Source organism: Phyllostomus discolor, chromosome 13, assembly GCF_004126475.2.
Source record: "Phyllostomus discolor isolate MPI-MPIP mPhyDis1 chromosome 13, mPhyDis1.pri.v3, whole genome shotgun sequence".
Classification (NCBI taxonomy): Eukaryota; Metazoa; Chordata; class Mammalia; order Chiroptera; family Phyllostomidae; genus Phyllostomus; species Phyllostomus discolor.
Genome location: NC_040915.2, coordinates 27199907 through 27218993, shown reverse-complemented (window position 1 = coordinate 27218993; position 19087 = coordinate 27199907). Strand labels below are relative to the sequence as shown.

The 19087-nt window shown below is 47.6% G+C and overlaps 1 protein-coding gene and 1 long non-coding RNA gene across 9 annotated transcripts in view; one reads left to right on the top strand and one right to left on the bottom strand.

Annotated features, from left to right (window-relative positions):
• Window positions 1-1292: 1292 nt before the first annotated feature.
• LOC118497990 lies at window positions 1293-8413 on the bottom strand. The gene is made up of 2 exons (XR_004900518.1): window positions 7958-8413; window positions 1293-5014 (listed from the first exon to the last, which is right to left on the bottom strand). It is a non-coding gene; the product is annotated as an uncharacterized LOC118497990 (long non-coding RNA).
• A 200-nt stretch (window positions 8414-8613) lies between these two features.
• The window catches only part of EBF1 (EBF transcription factor 1), a 378944-nt gene continuing 368470 nt past the window's right edge, over window positions 8614-19087 (top strand). For all 8 annotated transcript variants that reach the window (XM_028527296.2, XM_028527294.2, XM_028527295.2 and 5 more), the window contains exons 1-4: window positions 8614-9454; window positions 11632-11788; window positions 12355-12418; window positions 13057-13112. In XM_028527296.2, the coding sequence (XP_028383097.1) occupies window positions 9321-9454; window positions 11632-11788; window positions 12355-12418; window positions 13057-13112 (411 nt within the window). In that variant the 5' untranslated portion in view covers window positions 8614-9320. The remainder of the gene's footprint in view (window positions 9455-11631; window positions 11789-12354; window positions 12419-13056; window positions 13113-19087) is intronic.

Sequence of the window (19087 nt, the reverse complement as noted above, 5' to 3'; positions counted from 1 at the left end):
TGGCACAGGGATTCAAAGCTTCTGCCTGTACATAATACATACTACTTCCACTAACTTCTTGTTTGTCAAAGCAAATCACAGGGTCACTTCTAAATGCAGAGGGATCAGAACACTTCAATCTTACTATGCACCTGGAAGAAGAAAAATCAGTTTTGGTGAACATCTCTAATGATTGCCATACTAGAAATAAAAAAGAAGAAAACAGAACCCCTCCCCCAAATGACAAAAAGCCAGTGTCTCATACCAGCAATGGAATCAAATCCACAATCAGGATAATAAAATATCTGTTAGCTCTAAAATAGAATTGCTTAATGCATTATTTGCTGCAGGTAAAATTTCCTGAATTCGTTTCTTCGTCTTCCTATAGGAGCATTGCATAGAATGGGAGGCAGGTACAAATGAACTAAACCAAATTGGGGCTGTGAAGAAATTTCTAGAAATTCCTTATGGGCCAACTAAATGGGGAAGCACATTTATGCTTTTTGTGGGTTTCATTAGACTGATTTCTCTAAGGAGAAATCTCTTCTTTATGACACGAATATACTGGTCAACAATCTTTCTAAAATAATTTAATAGTAGGAAAGTTATAGCCCGCTCAAATAGAAAAATTTTCACTAAAATTGCTAATAGAAGCGATTGTCTAATGGGTCACTCTAAAAAGACACCCTGAACCTTTAAAATTTAGCTTTTTGGGGAAATGTCTGAAGGTCTGAAATATGTTTAAATAACCCTCATTTGTTTCTTTTGTTTGGGCATAATCATTTGCTTAGAGACATATTTTTAAACTTTTAGTATGTTACTAGCAACAAAGTGTTTCAGGTGGGGGAAACTCAAACTAGCTTAGAATGTTCCCTACATTAAAAAATAGAGTTTTGGACTTTCCATAATAATAAGCATTTTATAGTCTTTCTTTAAATCTTTCTTGGTTAAAATCTACTAAGCAGGAGGAAAGGGCAAGAGTCAAAGTCTGCTAATTTACTGTTTAATTATATCTTTTCCCCCTGCCCCTGGAAATTTTGTAATAGAGCAGGGTTAACATTAATGCTCCAACCACAAGCAACTCAATATATTTAATGACACATTTTATGTCCAAGATGAAAATGAAGTTATAACAGTGAGATCATTTTGTACAGAGGTCACAGTAAGTTCTGTGTGAGAACGGGTAAGTCGGTTTCGTGTTTTGTGCTTTAGTTGTTAAAACTATCATGAATAATTATATCACAGTAAACTTTTATTGAGTATGGGCCACTGTAAGCGGGGCTGTATCAAGTACTTCACAATTTTTTCCTCTCTTAATTCTCATGGCAAACCTACTTTCACACATGAGGAAATTGAGGATGAAGTGACTGGACCAAGGTCACCCAGCTGGTTGGTAATGGAATATACTCTTTGGGGATAAATCTTTGTGGTAACCTTTCAATCAAGGTATCTGATAACTGGAGCAGTTTTCTAGCCCAATTCTGTCAGGAAAGAAAGAATTTAAATTGGCAGTGGTTCATTTATTCATAAGTATACAGGTGGTCACTCAGCCTGGTCCTGTCTTATAGCCTGTGGATACAGAGCTGAGTAAGTCTGCAAGGCCTAGAACTTTAGAGAAGTGGGCCGTGGCATCAGACATACAGATGTGGGTTGGGCTCTACAATGTGACCTTGCACAGGAACCCTCTAGCCTCGACTGCAGCCTGGGAAATTATTATATATATTTTTTCCTGGGAAAATTAAATGAGATAATGAAAGGAAAGTGCTTAGTAGGGCACATTGCATAAGATGCTCTATAGTATGTACTCAATACACACTAGGTTTTATTATTATTTGTATTGTTATTACTATATGACAATCATATAATTGTGATTATGCCCAAACAACAATAGTCATTGTTGGGAATTCCCGACTGGGGAGGGGAGAGAGGCATTTAAATCATATTTCCTGTCCAGTGTAATATGAATACTAGGGAAATCAGGGAAGGCACTAATGATGCCTAGAAGGAGTTTGTAGAAGTTTCACAAAAGAGGTTCACTTTGAGGCGGTGACTGTAAGGGGAGGGAGCGGAGCTTCTCCGAGTGGAAACGGGTGTAGCCATTCCAGTCCCGTGAACCAAGGTAGGGGGCCAGGCGTGTTCGGGGAGTCTGGAGGCTCCTGCAAAGTGGGACGCTGGGGTATCGCAAGGTGGCGCTGTGGCTCCACGAAAGGAGAAGATTCGCGCACCCGCGAGTCTCACGCCCAGGGTGGCTTTCAGCAGGCAGAGGGAGGCTGTGTCGGTGGGTTTGGCACCGTTTTCATACAGCCGTCAAATAATGACAGTGATAAAGATAATAAATGCCTAAGCAAATAACCCGGAAGTGGTCTCCTTTAGGACACACGGCATCAATATATCAGAAACTGTCCGCAAGGAACAATTAAGGGCGCGGAACTGTCCAGCAGGGATCATTGCGAGCCTCATCTCGGTCATCTGTGGCGCCCCGGTGGGAACCCCCTTCGCCTGACCTGAGCCGGGATGACAGCTAACCTGCTGCGGCCGAGCGAGCCCCACGCCCCGCAGGCGGTCCCTGCTCCCTGTAGGCGGAAGGAGCAAGTTTTGACGCCGGCCCTGGGGCGATAAGTCTGCGCTCTACCTGCACCTAGCTTTTGACCCAAGCCGAGATTTTAGGGACTTCCTTGCTGCATTTCACTTGCACATACGGACACACACGATTCACGTGTGAGTGGAGGCCCACCCACTAGTGTAAAATACTCTCGCACACACACGTATTTCTGCACATGCACGCCCACTCACATAAACAAGATGCGTGACACGGACACATTACACACACATGTACTCACGCCAGTGTGCAACAATCCTCAAGCACATGCCCACACGTGCACCCAAGCGCTTGCTGTCACGGGCACGGGCTCCAACTGCATGGGCGCACAAATATGCAGCCACTCTTCTATCACACAGGAATAGATGCACACTCACATCACACGCATCTCGGTAGCTGACAAAGACCTTCCAGCGGTGAGCCGTGTGTAAATACCCAGTGAACTGTAACCTGGGCAACTCAAGCTTCTGTGTTAAACTGCACCTCTGTTCTCCCACTTCCCCACAAGCAAACAGGCCTCCTCCTCCAAATCTTCGCTGGCCTCAGGTTCTTGCATACGGGTTTGCCTTGCTGAAGGGATGCTAACTTACAAACAGCCTGTAGCTCCCTTCTCCCACCCTGGAGCCTCCTTCAGCCAAGGGGGAGAGCTAGGGCCCTTTCCTGATTCTTTTCCAATCGTGCGGTTTGGAGGGCGGTGGGGAAGGGCTAGGGTGAGGTACGGTCGCGCCCTGCGACACCCGTTGATTAGGAGATACTTTTCCGCCGTGTCCTAACTGTATTCTTCTCTCCGCTCAGAATAACTTTAGCTTTTAGCTATTTATGGTAATGCCAAGGGTATATGGTCTTCCTCCATTAAAGCTCCTCCGCAGATGTCCAGATTTCTGCCCTCTGATGGGCGTCGCAGGCATCCCCGCAAAGTCTTTGTGTTTAGTCTGTTTCAACCAGGCGACTTTGCCTGCGCCTGGAGCTCTGGGACCTCAGCAAGCGGTGGAAGAAGCGGATGGCTGGAGTTCACGTAGCAAAATGTGGCAGAGCCAGGGCTGGAGCTGACGCGACCCTGGTGCAGCCTATCCCAGGAGGCCAGAAGGGTCATGCGTCTACACCGGATCTCAAGGATGCGCATCCAGCCCTCTAATTAGGATTTTGCACGACCCTTTCCCCTCTCCTCTCCCATCTGCTGCCTGCCCTCAGGAGGCAACTTGCCCTCAAGCTCCTTTGTCATCGGGATACCCAGGGGCTTGTGAGCTAAAGGGATCTATGAATGTTGGGGGGCAAGCACCAAGCGAATTCGGGAAAAGGGCGCAACCGCTGATCGAGTGGTTCGGAGCCAAGGTTAAGGGCACAGGCTCTGGAGTGATTTTGGCGCGGCGACTTTATTAGCAGTGTGGTCTTAAACAGGTTGATTCATTTCAACCATAGGGCGTCAGCTTCCTCACCTGTAAAACGGGAGGAGTGATCTTACCTGCCTTCTTGGTCTGTTGTCGGAATTCAGTGAGTTTATGCCCGTAAAGCCTTCAACAAGTGAGATCTATTATTATCTGGGGACCGCCCAGGGGAAACCCGAGAGAGTCGTCAGGCTCGCTCCGGGAAAGGTGTGTTCGAACCGTGCCCCAAGCCCTCGTCCTAGGCAGATTTAGGGGCTCCTAAGCCCCAGACTGATCCCCACGGTGTTGTATGCCTGCTCTCTATGTCTTAGCCGCCTGTGGGTATCCTGGTCACTTCCTGGGCCTCGGTTTCCCTGTCTGCACTACAGGGCGAGGTGCGCTCCCAGGGGCTGGAAGTGTCAGTCACACAGGGCGAGCAAAGGGAAACTTCTCCGCAGCGCTGGGTGACGGGGGTCGAAAACTGGGATCAGGTCGGGGAAATGCTTCCTTTTTTTTTTTTTTTTTTTGCCACTTGCCAGAGATGGCTGAGAGCACGGAGGAGGAAGAGACAGATTTCCCGTGCAACCTTGTCCTGGGACTCCTACGAGTTCCCAGAAGGCGGCGGGAAGAGAGACCTTGGGGTGGGGTGGGGGGGCTGGGCAGGGGCAGGATTTCGCCCGCGGGCCACAGGACTCTGTTGCTCCGCCAGCCCTGCGGCATCTGGGTACCGCTCAGGGGACCCTGTGGAGCTGTGCTGCATTCAAGTCCTCACTTTCCCAAGGCTTCCCCGCTGCTGCTTCCGACCCCCAACCCTCTCCTCCTGCGGGCAGCGCCCTGGCCTGTGCCCAGCCGCGGCCGCCACTCCACGCTGCCAGTCGACGCCTTCGGCGCGGGCGGCGTGCAGAGGGACTTGGCGCCTTTGGCCTTCCTGGTCCCCATCTTTCCCTTTGCGTTCTTCTCAGCACTGAAGCAGGCGCCTTTCCTCCGGTCTCACTCTCGGCGGCCTCTGGCTAGCGGCAAACGGAAGAGGACCTTTCCCGGGATAGGTGGCCCCTTCCGGGGACGCGACTTCCTAAGGGAAACGGAGATGGAGGGAATTCTCTAGGAGCTCTCGAGTCTGGCCTCCTGGGGGCAGACGAGCAGAGAAGATCACTCTTTCTCCGGGACCTCCCTGCCAGTCCTAGTCCGGCTGTATTTTACCTTGCCTCTGCTATTTTGGAGGGCTGGTGTATTTTCCACCGGCACCCACCCCGGGAAGTTTCCGCGTGGCCTGGTGCCCTTCAGGAAAGGGACTTGATTTCCCTGTGCCTTAAGAAGGATGGGATAGCCAAGAAGGAGGAGGTTTCTAAGTTCGTTAGTGGCTTACTTCCTGGGCCTGAGCTTCCGCCAGTCAGGGAGACCCTGAGGGCTGGGCATCCCTAACCGGTGTTTGGAACAATTGAGAGGGAGGGGCTGGGGCAGGCTCACTTCCACTGGAAGAAACTCTGAGCTCAGCTGGAGACTTAACTCTAGGGGGACACGTCAGGCCTTTCCAATTGCTCCTTCCATATATAAACCCATTTTGCTGTGTAAGGCCTGAAAACCTGCAAGTCTATCCCACTCTCCCGTGTGACTAGGCTGATGAATGGGGTTGGGGATTACTGTTATAAACTACCCTAAAGTCATGTTGTACATATAGCAGCCTGGGCAAAGCTGTGCATCACATCTCTCTTCACCAGAGGTGGGATATAATGTAAAAAGGATGAAACTAGTGTCAGTACATACTTTTTCCCCCCCCCCCCCCGCTGTGCCTTCTGGAGGTGGTGCTAACCTTACATCAGGGATTGGCAGGTGCTGAAGAGATTTTTCCAAGTTTAAGATTGGAGTCGTAACTTCAATATTCACTAGAGGAAATTCACCAAAAGCTAGTGCTCTGCTGGCCTGGGTGTCATCCCTCTCTGTTTCTTTTCTACCTTCTCTTTAGTCTCCTTCTTACTTAAGCGTTTCTTACTGGGCAAGAAAGCCAGGTTGAAAACGCAAGGACAGCAGAAGGAAAGCTATGGATACACTCTGCCTCATTAAAATAAAGTACACCTGCCACCCCAGGTGAGGTATCTGCTGCCTGCACACAGTCAAAGGGCATTCATCTTAGCAAAAGATTCTTGCCCCCTTTTCTTTTCCCTCCTTCTATGGCCTGGCAAAGGTGGAGATTGCTCCCTCTTACTTAGTTCTTGGAGATGACTGGCTCTGGGGCAGGAACTGGGCTGCTGAAAGCTTCTTTCTCTGGACCAATTTCTCTTTTGAATCAGGCAGCTTCAGACCCCTTAACAATACATTATTTGTGGAGTGCCACTATATTCTCCTTGACCCTTCCTCCCCTAGAAATCCATCTCTTGTGCCTCACACTGATGATCCCAGTCCTCAGAGTGACTGGATCTCTCCTTTCTCTAGCACCTTTGCCACCTCCCTTCGGCAGTGATCTTCTCTCCCATTGTGTATTCCCTGTCACTGGGGTATGTGCCTCACTAGACCCCACTTGGAGTCCTGAATACTGTTTACTGCAGAGTGAAATAGAGACTCATGCAATTAAGGAGGGGCGGGGGGCTGGATCTTATGCCAGGGTTATCTGGAACTCAATCATAGGACAGAGGCCTCTGCTTCCTGGTCCCTTTCCCTTGAAGGATCCCCTCAGAGAACGCAGGGGCAGAGATTGGCTTGCTGGGGATCTCTGGGCCTTGAGGGTAAGCCTATTGTTTTGGGAAGTTTTCAGTAGTCCCAGTTTCAATTGTGCATTTAAATTCTATAGAGATGCAGAAGGTCCAGCTTCCTCTTTCCCCTCCCCACAAACCTATAATCCTTCAATTCTCTGCACCAACACATCCTTCTTGAGCACCTAGTGTGTCCCAGGAACTCTGGTAGATGCTGTGGGCATCATGATGGATCAGGTAAATCTCTTCAGGAGTGTCTTGGAAAGGATGGCATTGTTATGGTACCAGGGAGAGAAAGTGATTAGCATGTTAGTGGTTCAGAGTAAATGATATGAGAGCTGGGAGGCTTTGTGAGTAAGAGATAAAACAGTGTATGGAGACAGTGGCCATGTACCCACAGGCCTGGAATATCATCTAGGTTGGGAATCAGGAAGTGGCTCCCACTTTCCAGCCCTGCCAAGAGTACAAAGTGTAACTCCTGCCTGTCTCCATTCCATTCAACATGGGCATGTGTACTTTTCCATCCCTGACCCCATGAGCTTCCTAAATCAAAGGGCCAAGCCAGGCCAGCAGAACGGGGACCTGGATTTCTGGCAAAGAATTTCCCCGAAGGAGTCCTTAGCAGATTTGGCTGCAGCCAGGGAGTTCCTTTGAGGGCAATGAAACAGAAGTTCACCATGTGCTTATTAGAGGTTACAACCTGCTAAAAAATGATGGGGCACATTACCTAGAAACATCTAGTTATTTCCTTTGCCAGCCACAAGCATATAATGCCAAAGGTCTGAGGTAGGAGACCATTTCTTCTTCCCTTCCTTCTTTCCTCCCTCTCTGTCTTGACACACGACAGGGGCTGAAGTTGGGGAGGGTTTCTTCAAACTCACCTCCCCCCCCCCACTCCATTTTAACAAAAAGAAGGAGGATGAGAGAAACCCTACACCAAATAAACGACTAACCAAAAGCGGCGTTGTTGCTTCGGTAGTTACTCTAAGGAAGGCTACTTTGGGGCGGGGTTCAAGGGCTGGGGATCGAATCTGAGTCGATTTTAAAACGCATCGGGACACAGCTCCAAGAGAGAACATTCGTTCCACCGTTTACATATCCTCGGATTACTGGAGAGAACTGAGCATTTGAGGACAGTGCCTCTAACGCCTGCGGCCTCAGGGCTAGGGTCCAAGTCGGAGAGTTTCAGAGGCCAGACTAGGGGCAGAGCCCAGGTCCCCCACTCCCCTCCCAGCGTGAAGGCGGTGCCCTCCGCGACCTCCCAGCCCCAGCCTCCAGCACCCATTTTCCACCCCACCACCCCTTCCTCAAAGCGAAGAGGTGGGCACCTGGGACGCGCATCCTGCTTTTTCTGCCCGGGGTCTCCCGTCTCCTTCACTTTTGCCCCCGACGTCCCAGAGCAGCGGAGCAGGACGCGGCATCCGCCTTGGGAAGGGGAAGCCTGTGCGCCTCCAGCGCGCTCAGGGTGCAGCGAGGATGCTAAACAGACCGCAACGGCCAGGATGCGGATCCTAGCTCAAATCCTTAAGAAGAATATCTCCCTCCCTTTCCTTCTGTCCCCCTTCTCCAGCCCGGCTCTGCCCTGCTCAGCCCCGCTGCTCCCCAGCTGAACGCAGGAGCCCAGCGATCCTTTGCTCGCCACTTTACGAGGAACTTTGGCCGGCTCCCGGGAGCCGCCGGGAGAGGGATGTTAATGAGGGAGCGTGGCCCTGCAATGCGAGCCAGTAGGCTCCTGAGCTGCGATTGGCTGCAGCGAGGCGGAAGAATGACGTTATGCAAATGAGGGGGCGGGTCTGTGAGGAGCGGGTCCCGCCTCCTCCCTTTGGGGTTAGTGTGCCTGTGTTTAGCTCTGGGGAGAGTCAAACTGGATTCCATAGGGAAAGCCTGCAAATCACTTCTATTTTAGCAAGGAGAAAACAGAATTTCCATCCAGCAGGGTCCACCCCTCTCTTTCTCCCTCTCCTCTCCTTCTCTCTTTCTCTCTCTCTCCCTCCCCCCCTTCCTCTCTCCCTCTCTCTCCCCCCTTCCCCCCACCCCAATCTCCCTCTCTGGTGTATCTGTCTACGGCAACCAGCGTCCTCCTCATCTACACGCACTGAAGGAAAGAAACATCTTTGGTTGGGAGAGAAGGAGGAAAAAAAAAGAGAGGAAAAAAACTTGCCTGGTTGTGGAAAATGACACTTGAAGTAGCAAAGCCTGCAGCGCGAGTTGAGTCTATTGTTTCTTAAATTGCCATCAGGGCTTTTTTTTTCTTCCTGCTTCTTCAAGTGAAGGGTACCTCTGCAAAAGGAAACTCCAGCCCCTCCTGCCCTCCACCGGCCTGTGATCATTACAAAAAAAAAAAAAAAAAAAAGCAAAAAAAAAAACAGCGAAAAAAAAAAACACCCAAACCAAAAATTAACCAACCAAACAACCCCCAACAGCCAAGCATACATCTCATTTTTTTTATTTTGGTCTTTTCGTTGGATTTTCCCTTCTTTTTTCTCTGTCTTTTTTTCGGGTAATCGCTCAGTTTTGAGCGACGGTTTACATTTTTTTTTTTTTAAATTTGCTTTCTAGCCCGCCTTGATCTTCCAGCGCGAGTTCATCGTCTCAAAAAAAAATCTCTGGCTGGCGTTTTTCTTTCCCTTTTTTTTTTTTTTTAAATATTTTCAAGGGGGAGGAGATTTTCCACAAGAAAAGGTTGTTTTCATGTTTGGGATTCAGGAAAGCATCCAACGGAGTGGAAGCAGCATGAAGGAAGAGCCGCTGGGCAGCGGCATGAACGCGGTGCGGACGTGGATGCAGGGCGCCGGGGTGCTGGACGCCAACACGGCGGCGCAGAGGTGGGTACCGCTCGGGGACCGCGGCCGGGGAGGCGAGTCGCCGGCAGAGGAGCCGGGAGGCGGTGGTGGCGGCGGCGGCGGCGGCGGCGGCGGCGCCGCGGGGCCTGGCTGCGCTCATCTGTCCGCCACTCCGCTCTGCTCGCCTCCGGGGCTCCGCGCTCCCTGGCTGCACTGCCATAGTCGCCTGCGGCCGGAGGGCCGGGAGCTCCAGGCGAGGAGCCCACGCTTCGCCGGCACTCTCCTCTGCCTGGTGTTTGACTGTTTTCATTTTGTTTTAAGCCAGAAGAGGCGAAAGGCGTCTCACCAGCATGATGTTAGATATCTGTTTTTATGACTGCTCTTTCTTTTCTGGCTGCCTCTTTCCCTTCCTTCCTTCCTCTTTTCTTTTCTCTTTTCTCTTCTTTTCTTTCTTTAATTCTTCCTGCCTTTCTTTTCTTCTTCCTGCCTTTCTTTTCTTTCTCCTTCCTTTCTTTCCTTCGTTCCTTTCCTTCCTCTTCCTTTTTTCTTTCTTTCCTTCTTCTAAAACTTTCTCTTCATTCCTTTCCTCCCTTCCTCTCTTCCCTCCTTTTCTTCCTTCATTCCTTCCTTTCTCCCTTCTTTCTTTTCCTTTTCTCTTTTCCCTTCCTTCTCTCTCTTCCGCCTTCCCTTTCTTCATTCTTTCCTTCCTCTTCTTTCTTCACTCCTCCCTCTTCTTTCTCCTTCCTTTGCCCCATTTTCCTCCTCTTTTCTCTCTTCATTGCACCCTAGTATCTTCTGTTATTTCCCCTATCTTGTTCTCCCTCTCTCTCTCTCTCTCTCTTAGCTTTCAGTTTTTTTTTTTTTTTGGTCCACCTCGAAGAACAGCAACTCCAACTTTAATTTTGACATCTCCTAAAAGTCTTCCTCACTCTCTGCCTCCACCGTCCCCTTCTAGCCCCTCTCCCACTGCCAGCTTCTGGGATGCTAGACTCTTGCTTGCAGGCACTGCCCTTGGAGATTGACCAGGGGAACTTTCCGGGATACCCTCACCACTTTTTCTGGGGACTCCAGGTCCCGAGTGAGAAATGGCCTCCCCCGCGCTCCCCCCCCACACCCAGGTCACCAGCTGGGCTTGGGGGAGTGGGAGATTTGGCGGCCCCAGGCCTTATCGGACTCAGAGAGGGCGGAAGGGGAAGAAGGAAGACGACTAATTACATCATCCTCATTTTCTCTGGGCTGCGGACAAGTGTCCCTAACACTGTTTCCATCCCCACTGAGTATAAAGATGGGGGTGGTAGGTAGTGAGAGTGAGTTGGGTAACTGGGCTTGAAGTGAAAGTGTGCGTGTATGTGTGGGACACGTGCGTGTGAGTGCGTGCGCCTGAGTTGGGCAGGTCGGGCTGTCAGGGACCGCCGCCCTGTGCCCCTGGCGGCCCAGCCTCTAGCCCCGGGTGGGAGCGCTCAGCCCGCAGTCTTGGTCCCTACGATTTCGGAATGAGTGTGAAGATTTCTGCAGAACAGCGAAAGTTTGTCAGGACAGATCTTTAAAAAAGCAAAACAAAACACCTCAGTTCCCTTTCCCACAGCGACCACCCCTGACAGCTCTGAGTTCCACCCTTAGATCCCTTTTCTCTACATGCTTTGTTGGGTGGGGTGGGGGGAGGTGTTGGAGAATGTGGCTTTCTGAGGCTGGGCACCCGCGGCTGGCAGGGGCTCATGAGGTTTCCTGGAGGATGGTTGCAGCAGCAAGAAGCTGAGCATGTTCCCCATCTCTTCTCACCAGCCCACAGAGCTGAGGCGGAAGATTCAAGGGGGTAGCGGGTACCAAATTCCCATGCCCCCTACCTCTAAGTTGTCAATGAAGCGCTTTATTCAGCGAACGCGGGTTCACCTCCTCCAGGGCCACTTTCCTTTCTCCCCACGTAGCGCGCGTCAGGTCGGAGTAAATGCTTACCGCATTTTACCTCCTGCGCAACACCCAAACAGAACTTTCACAGCGCTTCTGCGAGTTCGGGGGGCGCGCCCTGTGCTCCGCGTGGAGGACGGGACGCGCGACAACACGCACATTCCGTCGCCCGGTGGGCCCAGGGCGCCGGAGACGGCGTGGGGGCGCCCACTGGGCGTTGGGGGGGGCATGGAAGAGGCGCGTGCGTACGGGGTGACAAGGGGTCGCGAGTCCGTGTCTGGCTAAGCCGTCTAACTCTGCGTCTTTGGCCGCAGCGGGGTGGGTCTGGCCCGGGCTCACTTTGAGAAGCAACCGCCTTCCAATCTGAGGAAATCCAACTTCTTCCACTTCGTCCTGGCCCTCTACGACAGACAGGGCCAGCCCGTGGAGATCGAGAGGACAGCCTTTGTGGGGTTCGTGGAGAAGGAAAAAGTAAGTGGGCACAGCGCTACTGCCCCATGTCCCCCGGCAGGGGAGCAGGCCCAGGCGCTTCGGGAGGCGCGCTTCTCCGCCAGTGCAAAGCATGCATAACACATTCCTGCGCGGGGTCCCCTAAGACACTTCCCGTCCTGGGCGAACCCCGGCTCCTTGTCCATGAGGTTCTGCTCCAAAAAAGTTTGCACGGGGCCCGCAGAGCTGGAGAGAGTCGAGAGGGGCTTCGCACTCCAGAGTCAAGGGCACCCAGGATGAACCCGCCCTCCACCGCGCGACCAAGCGCAGCTCCTGCCTCTGCTGGCCCAGGCCCGAGCCCCCAGGGGATGGGGATCGCCTGTACGCGTCCCACGGAATTTTCTGGAAGGGAAGAGGGAGCAGTAAGGGTCGGGTTGTTTGGGGGGGCGGCAGAGGGATCACAGTTGGCCGCAATTTCTGCCGCTCTCGGGCCTGTCTGGCTCCCCGGCTAGGGGCCCGGATGGGAAAGTTGCTTCGAAGTCGGTCTACGAGCTCACGCCGACCTCTCTCCTGCGTCTCTTGTGTCTTTGCGTCCTGATGCAACCCAGGAAGCCAACAGCGAAAAGACCAATAACGGGATTCACTACCGGCTGCAGCTCCTCTACAGCAATGGTGAGGTTCCCGTCGGTCCGCGCCAGCACCCCGCGGCTCCGGGTGAGGGCAGGGGGCGCGGAGAGCTCCAGGTGGACGAGAGCCCCAGCAAAACTCAGTTGTTGCCCACCATCCTCGGTATATACTGGCCTCGCCTGAGTTTCGCCTGAGGCGGTTTCACCTGAGGAGCCCTTGACTGGCCCGTGTTGGGCCTGTGCTTACCTGGGGCCAGGTGTGGTTCATCTGCTCTTGTTGGGCCGCTTTCCCCTCCTCCGCCTTGTCAGGCCCATTCCCTCGGCTTAGCCCGGTCTCCAGGCCCAAAGTCTCTTGGGCTCAGGGGGGTAGAGAGATCCTGTCCGTGAAAGGCTCCCGGAGAGCGTGCAGAGGGGCTTCCTCCGTGGGAAGGGAGGGGAGCCAGGTGGGGCTTCAGCCCCATTCCCCGCTGCAGTGCTTGGGGGGCTGGCGCGCCGGGGCGCCAGGGCTAGGCCAGAGGCCCTTGTCTGCATACTGGGGAAGGGGCGGGGGTCCTGTCCGTGCTCCTCTGGGACCGTTGGAGTTCCCTGAGCCTTGGAGCCCCATTCTTTGTTTGTTTGTTTTCGCGCAGATCCCCTCTCACTTAATTCTCCTTCGTTCCCCTATTCCCTCCCTCGCTCCCCCAGGGATAAGGACGGAACAGGATTTCTACGTGCGCCTCATCGACTCCATGACAAAACAAGTAAGTTTCTTCATTTCGCGCCGCAGGGGTACTCTAGGGAGGCAAAATGTAGGGGAGTCTAGAAGGAGGCTACTCCATAGCAGGGGGCTAGGACTCGAACTCTAAACACCAGGGCCTACTGCCGACCGCGGCCCATAGGGCAGGTTTGTAAGCACTCATTCATACATGCACTTGAGCCCGCCGCAAATGGCTCGACGGCTCTTTCTGAGGGAAACTCGTACCTTGTGCGTTAAGACTACAGGGTGCTGAGTAGGGATTATGTGGTCTCAACTTTCTTTGACCCGGCCGGGAAGCCTCAGGGGGCACAGAAGGTGCCCAGGGACCCTAGTGTGGAGTGGGAGGAACTTGTGAAACTCAAACCACCTGGGCCTCCCTCGGGAGGCGGAGGGGAGAGGGAGTGGATGAGGGCAGAGGCAGTTTCTACAGGGATGGTGAGAGGGGCTGAGAGCTCTGATGAGCCACTTCACAGATGTTGCAAAAGGAGGTGGTAGTGGCAGTGGTCGTGTTGGAAGAGGGAGCCACAATTGTTAGAGGATATTTTGCAAAAATCTTCCTGCTTTTGCCTCCAAGTTTGGCAAGAAGCCAGGCAGCATGAGTGAGCTTGTGGTCTTAAAGGTACATAGACGGCATTTTTCTTAAGCTCCCCAACACGCGAGAGTCAGGCAGTATACATTAAGTTTGAGTTATGGCTTAAAAGATACAATTATGAGCCCAGTCAGAAAAGAGGCCTGACATTTTAATGAGGCACAAGAGCATTTTTTTTTCTTTTTAATTTTAAGAAAAAAGTTTAGTTTCAGAATTAAGTAGCTGGTTAGGTAGTTGGAGGACTTAGAAAAAAGAAGACAGCTTTATTGGATGGGGGGAAAGGAATCAGAACAAAGAAAAGTTATGCATTGTATACCAACTACCAGTTTAGTAAGAGGGTTAAAACTTATTTGCTTGATTGCGATTTAAACATTTTTCTTTTAAAATAAGGGAGGTGATCTTTCATTGATGCTGGTTTGGAAGGCTTTAGATTAAGGAATACACACATTTAAAATTTGTTTTTGGTAAGCTGTGGCTTAAACATGTTCAAAATGCATATCATTAAGCTGTTAGACGTTTTAAAGTCAGCAAGAAAAATTTTAATAATAGATAATTTTGACTATTACTCTCATAGTTCATTGTGAACCAAGTAGAAAAATGAGGGTAAAAAGTGTATTTTTAAAATAAGTATTTATTGAAATCTATTTCAGGTATTTGCCCAAAAATCTGACTTTCTTGAAGGTCTGTTTATTTCTTAGTTGATTGTTCAGGGTAAATCCACATTTATACTTTTAGTTTTGGTCTTACTTTTTTTTATTGGTTTTGATTATTGTATACGCTAATTCTCTTTCAATTGGACATGTTGTATTTTGTTGAAACAATTTTTTCTTGCTAAGCAGAAACACAAAAGCTTGATTTCAGTAACTTTTTTTTTACGATATCAAAACAAAAATGTCTTAAGTGGAGTTTTGTTTTTAAAAATTGTCTTTGATACCCTGGAGACCCTTTCCTGCCATTCTCATCACAGCAGAGAAAAGAAGGGAGGGGGAGAGGGAAGGGGAATCATGGCCTCTAATACATATTCCATAGGTATTTATTAGAATTTACTTTTTGGAAGATAAGACATCCCCACAGACTAGTGCAGAAGGCCTGTCTGCTTGTGCAGCATCGGCTGCTCACACACTAAATTACAGACAACACTCTGAAAGGAACAATTGTAAAGAGCACAAAATAAGGACACGTTTGACGTGATTAACTCCTCTCAAAACTTTATTTTAGATCCCCGACACAAAAAGCGCCAACAGAAATTGATTTCTCGCCTTATGAACTGAATAGACTTTACACACTTCCATATGGTGGGAGAGGGATCTTTTACATTTTTATAAAGCATTTTTATGATTTTTATAAAGTATTACATCAAATATCATTTTACTAACAAAGCCATAGTGATGAAGAAAAACTACAACTTAAGGCATTCTTTGACCTCTTGATATCGTGAAGTCAGTTGTGTAGGTGTGTGGGGGGGACCAGGAAAGGTACAGTTTATTTTTAATAATAGCAGGCATGAGAAAGTCACTTGCCATCATGTGACATCTCACTGGAAATTAAGATTATCAATGTATGCCGTTCTTTATTTTGGTGGGTAGTGACCTGAAAAAAAGGTTTAAAAAAATTCTCTGAATTTAGTTTAAAAAATATCAAGAAAGATTTTTTTGAGTCATACCTGTTTGCTTTCAGAATAATTGTCTAATGCCTTCTGTGTAGCTTTCACTTTGAAAGGCATTCCTTGCCCCTTCTCCGGTTGCCTGTTGGTTGATTATGTGCTGTAAGAGTTTGGGAAGTAGGGTAGCCTCTTGTGTACGCAGTGAACACAATGGTCTTTAAAAGGCACATCAGTTTGAAGAAGCATGACTTTCCTTAGCTGTGACATAATTATTACATTTTAGCCTTGATGAGTGAAACAGTGGATTCTCATTTAGCTTGAATTATTCTAAGATAATTAACTACCAAGTCTGATTAAAAAGTTCTTAAATTTTTGATTTTAGTTAAATGTGCAGTGACCCCTTTCATCAGAAATAAGTCTTGATATAAGCTGACTAATTAAATGGTTACATCTCCCCCAACTCCCCATGAAATTCTTCTAGATAGACTCAGGATTTTGATACTTAGAATGCAGACTGGAATAATTTTAGTGATGGGATGAGTTCTAATAACACCATGCATTTTGAGGGGAATATGAAGCTATAGTTTGAGTCTTTCCTTAGCTGCTTGTTTATGGGAACATTTTTTTTCAGATCAGAGATGCAGCTTTATGTATGTGATGTCCTATCTTTGACTCACAAGATGGGGTTAAAACTCAAAGGGAATCTTTGGCAAGCAAAATCCAAAACTAGCTGTGTACTCCATATTTTCATAGAATGTTTCTGATCTTGGGTGGAGTTAGAATCATTGAGGTCAAACAGAAATGTACTCAACCAAGATGTATTGGTATGACACAATGTTTCACACCTTTTCAAAGTGTCTCATTACACCATTTTGGGTAATGACTCTTAATTTTGGACTCGACCAGAAAGATGAAGCTCCGTTAAAAATGAATGTGTAAGGATGTGAGTCCCCTCATCCCTCAATGTCTCTTATAAATCACAAAAGATATAATGATATTTGAAAAATTCATCCACCAACTAGAAAATAAGAGGCTTGCTTTTGGGAAGGGTTGTTCAAAACCAAGTTTAGCTGGACTAAAAATAGGTTGTTTTTGTGTCATTGCTGTTTTTGGTATTCCATTAGTGAGCATGCAAAAAGGCCTGTAGGATCCAGAAGTTCATGGCTGTTGCATCCAGAAACAGTATCTACTGCAGAAGCTCAAATGAACTTGGTGGGGGAGGTCTGAGGTTTACTGTGCCTCATTTCAGATTTTCATGTAGCATTTGAAATATGATTACCTTCTGTGATTGCTTCACTGAGTTATTTCTCTTTAAATAGCCTTTAACTTACCTTCTTTCCTAACATCTTGTTTTAAAAAAGTAACATTTTTATAATTTGAAGAAAGGTACCAAATTCCATAAAGTTATCATCAACAGAATACTCCTTGTCCCCAAACAAAAGCTTTTCTTTTTTTTTTTTTTTCCTGTTTGGAAAGGGGGAAATAATAGCCACATAATCCTTGCGTGTATAGGATTCGAAGGTAGGTGGCATGGTGAGGGGACTCTGAAAGGTCCTCACCTACTGGGAGCTTCGAGGCACAATGATCATAAATGCTGTCATATTTCTCTTCCCAACTAATCTTTATATATTTGTTTTGATGTTCCTGGTACTTTAAGTTATTGATGCAAGTGCATTTTTCCCTATTGATTGTTTCATTACATCCTGCCACAGCTCTGTAGATTTGATTAACAACCCTTTCAGTTCATGGTTCTTCATTGGTAGATAAACACATTTTTCGTATATCAATAAGTTCCAAAGGAATTCACTAGGCCAGCAGAGAGGTTCTTTCATGCATTTGGGGAAACGAACAAATAAAAAAAAGGACAGGGCAAGATTATGGTCAGGAGCCATATTTCAGCAGCTTTCTCTCTCCTTTGGTAACATCAGAAATGCAGGTGATTTAAATTTCCTTGCACATGGAGGAATGAAGAAGTTTGGAATTTTTATGCATGATCAGGACCTGTGTTTGGGAAAATGTAAACTCATCACAGTGGAAAATGTGTTGTTTGGAGTCTGGGGGTGAAAACAAAGCTGATGGTTTTGGAGAGATTGCCGGAGCCAGATGGCCTAGTACTTCCCCAGTCTGGCGGTCCAACTGCTCCCTCCTGGATAATATACAGCCATTTGTTCGGGGATATTTACGCTAGAGCTGTTTCCATGTGAATGTTTGAACAGCATTAAAAACGAACATATTAGCAGTGATGCATTTATCGAACTTGTATGACTACACCCATAGACTGTTCCTAGGCCTTTACTTACATTGCTGAGAGGCAGGAAAGAGGAGGGTGTGGATGTTGGTGAATTGTTTATATAGTTGTTGAGCAAGGATAATTTGGTCTTAGTGAGTAATTAGAATATGTAAACACTTGGAATCAAACTAATTGCAAGGATGGTAGCACCTAGCTCCAAGCTCTGTTGTGAGCATTATATGAACTCATACATGTGAAGTGTTGCTTACAACAGTGATGGGCACACATTCAGTGTTTAATAAATTAGCTGCTTTTATTATTTTATTATTATTGTTATTATTAATATTGTCCCATTGGGTTGACAGAGCCAGTTGAATCTGCTAATACAGATGTAAATGTAGTTACACCATATGAGTGAAATATCTTTTATTACCCCTGGAAAAGGAAATATAATATGGGGTTGTTAGAATGATTCAGTTTTTATCTTGGCGTTTGAATAATATAAGGGATTTTATTTCTTGGAGACATAAAAGATGCATTCTAAAACTAACTGCTTTTGGTACACATTCTCTTTTTATTCAGGGCTGTGATGTAACTGAACAGCATACTGAATATGATATCATTCCTTTGTAACTTTCCTAAGTCAGTCCTGAAAACAGCCTGCTTAGCTGCTGAAATTACATCTTTGTAATTTGGTCAACAGTAGCCAGACGGCTAATTGAAGCAAAATAATTTTTTAAAAATTTTATCCCATTATTATGTTGAATTGCCCTTTGACACAATTATTTATGAAATGTCAGATTTGTAGTGTTTTCTTTGGCGCAGGTTAATTTCTATCTAGGGCTTCTTCAACCTTCTGGAAATTTCTAGGATTACATTAGCTAACACTTTTTTTCTTTTTTTTTTTAAAATGATAAGCAGTGGAACTTGGTGGTCAGATGAAATGATTAATCACAGTGTGTTGATATTGTAGGTGTTCTAATTATTTTTTGATTAGTTTCAATTCTTGGTAATTTGCTACCAAAGCCTTGTGGATAGTTTGTATTTAGAGGATGCTTTACTTCTGGTTGAAGGAGGCACATTCATGAACTATTTTTTTTTAAATGCACTGATAAGGTAGCATGTTCTGTTTGGCCTTTTATTTTATATGTGGAAAAAAGAATAACATATTTTCAAGTTTACTCTTTTGATTTAAATGGAAAATTAGGAGTTTTTGTTATAGACCTTCCTTCCTTCCTCCCTTCCTTCCTTCCTTCCATCCTTCCTTCCTTCCTCCCTCCCTCCCTCCCTCCCTCCTTCCCTCCCTCTTTCCCTCTTTCTTTTTGTCTTTCTAAATTACTGATGACAAATCTCCTATTGTTTGATTGTAAACAAATGGTTAATAAAAACATTTTGTTCCTAAAACTCTTTTGGATTTTGACAAACCAAAGTCAAAATATCTCCTTACCTTCTTTCTTTTGGCCTGGAACACAAGGAGTTAAAACTATTAGAAAAGTAAACAAAGCCATGCTTAATTCTCTGTATTTCCTTTGGCATCCTATTGAAGTGTGATCCTGG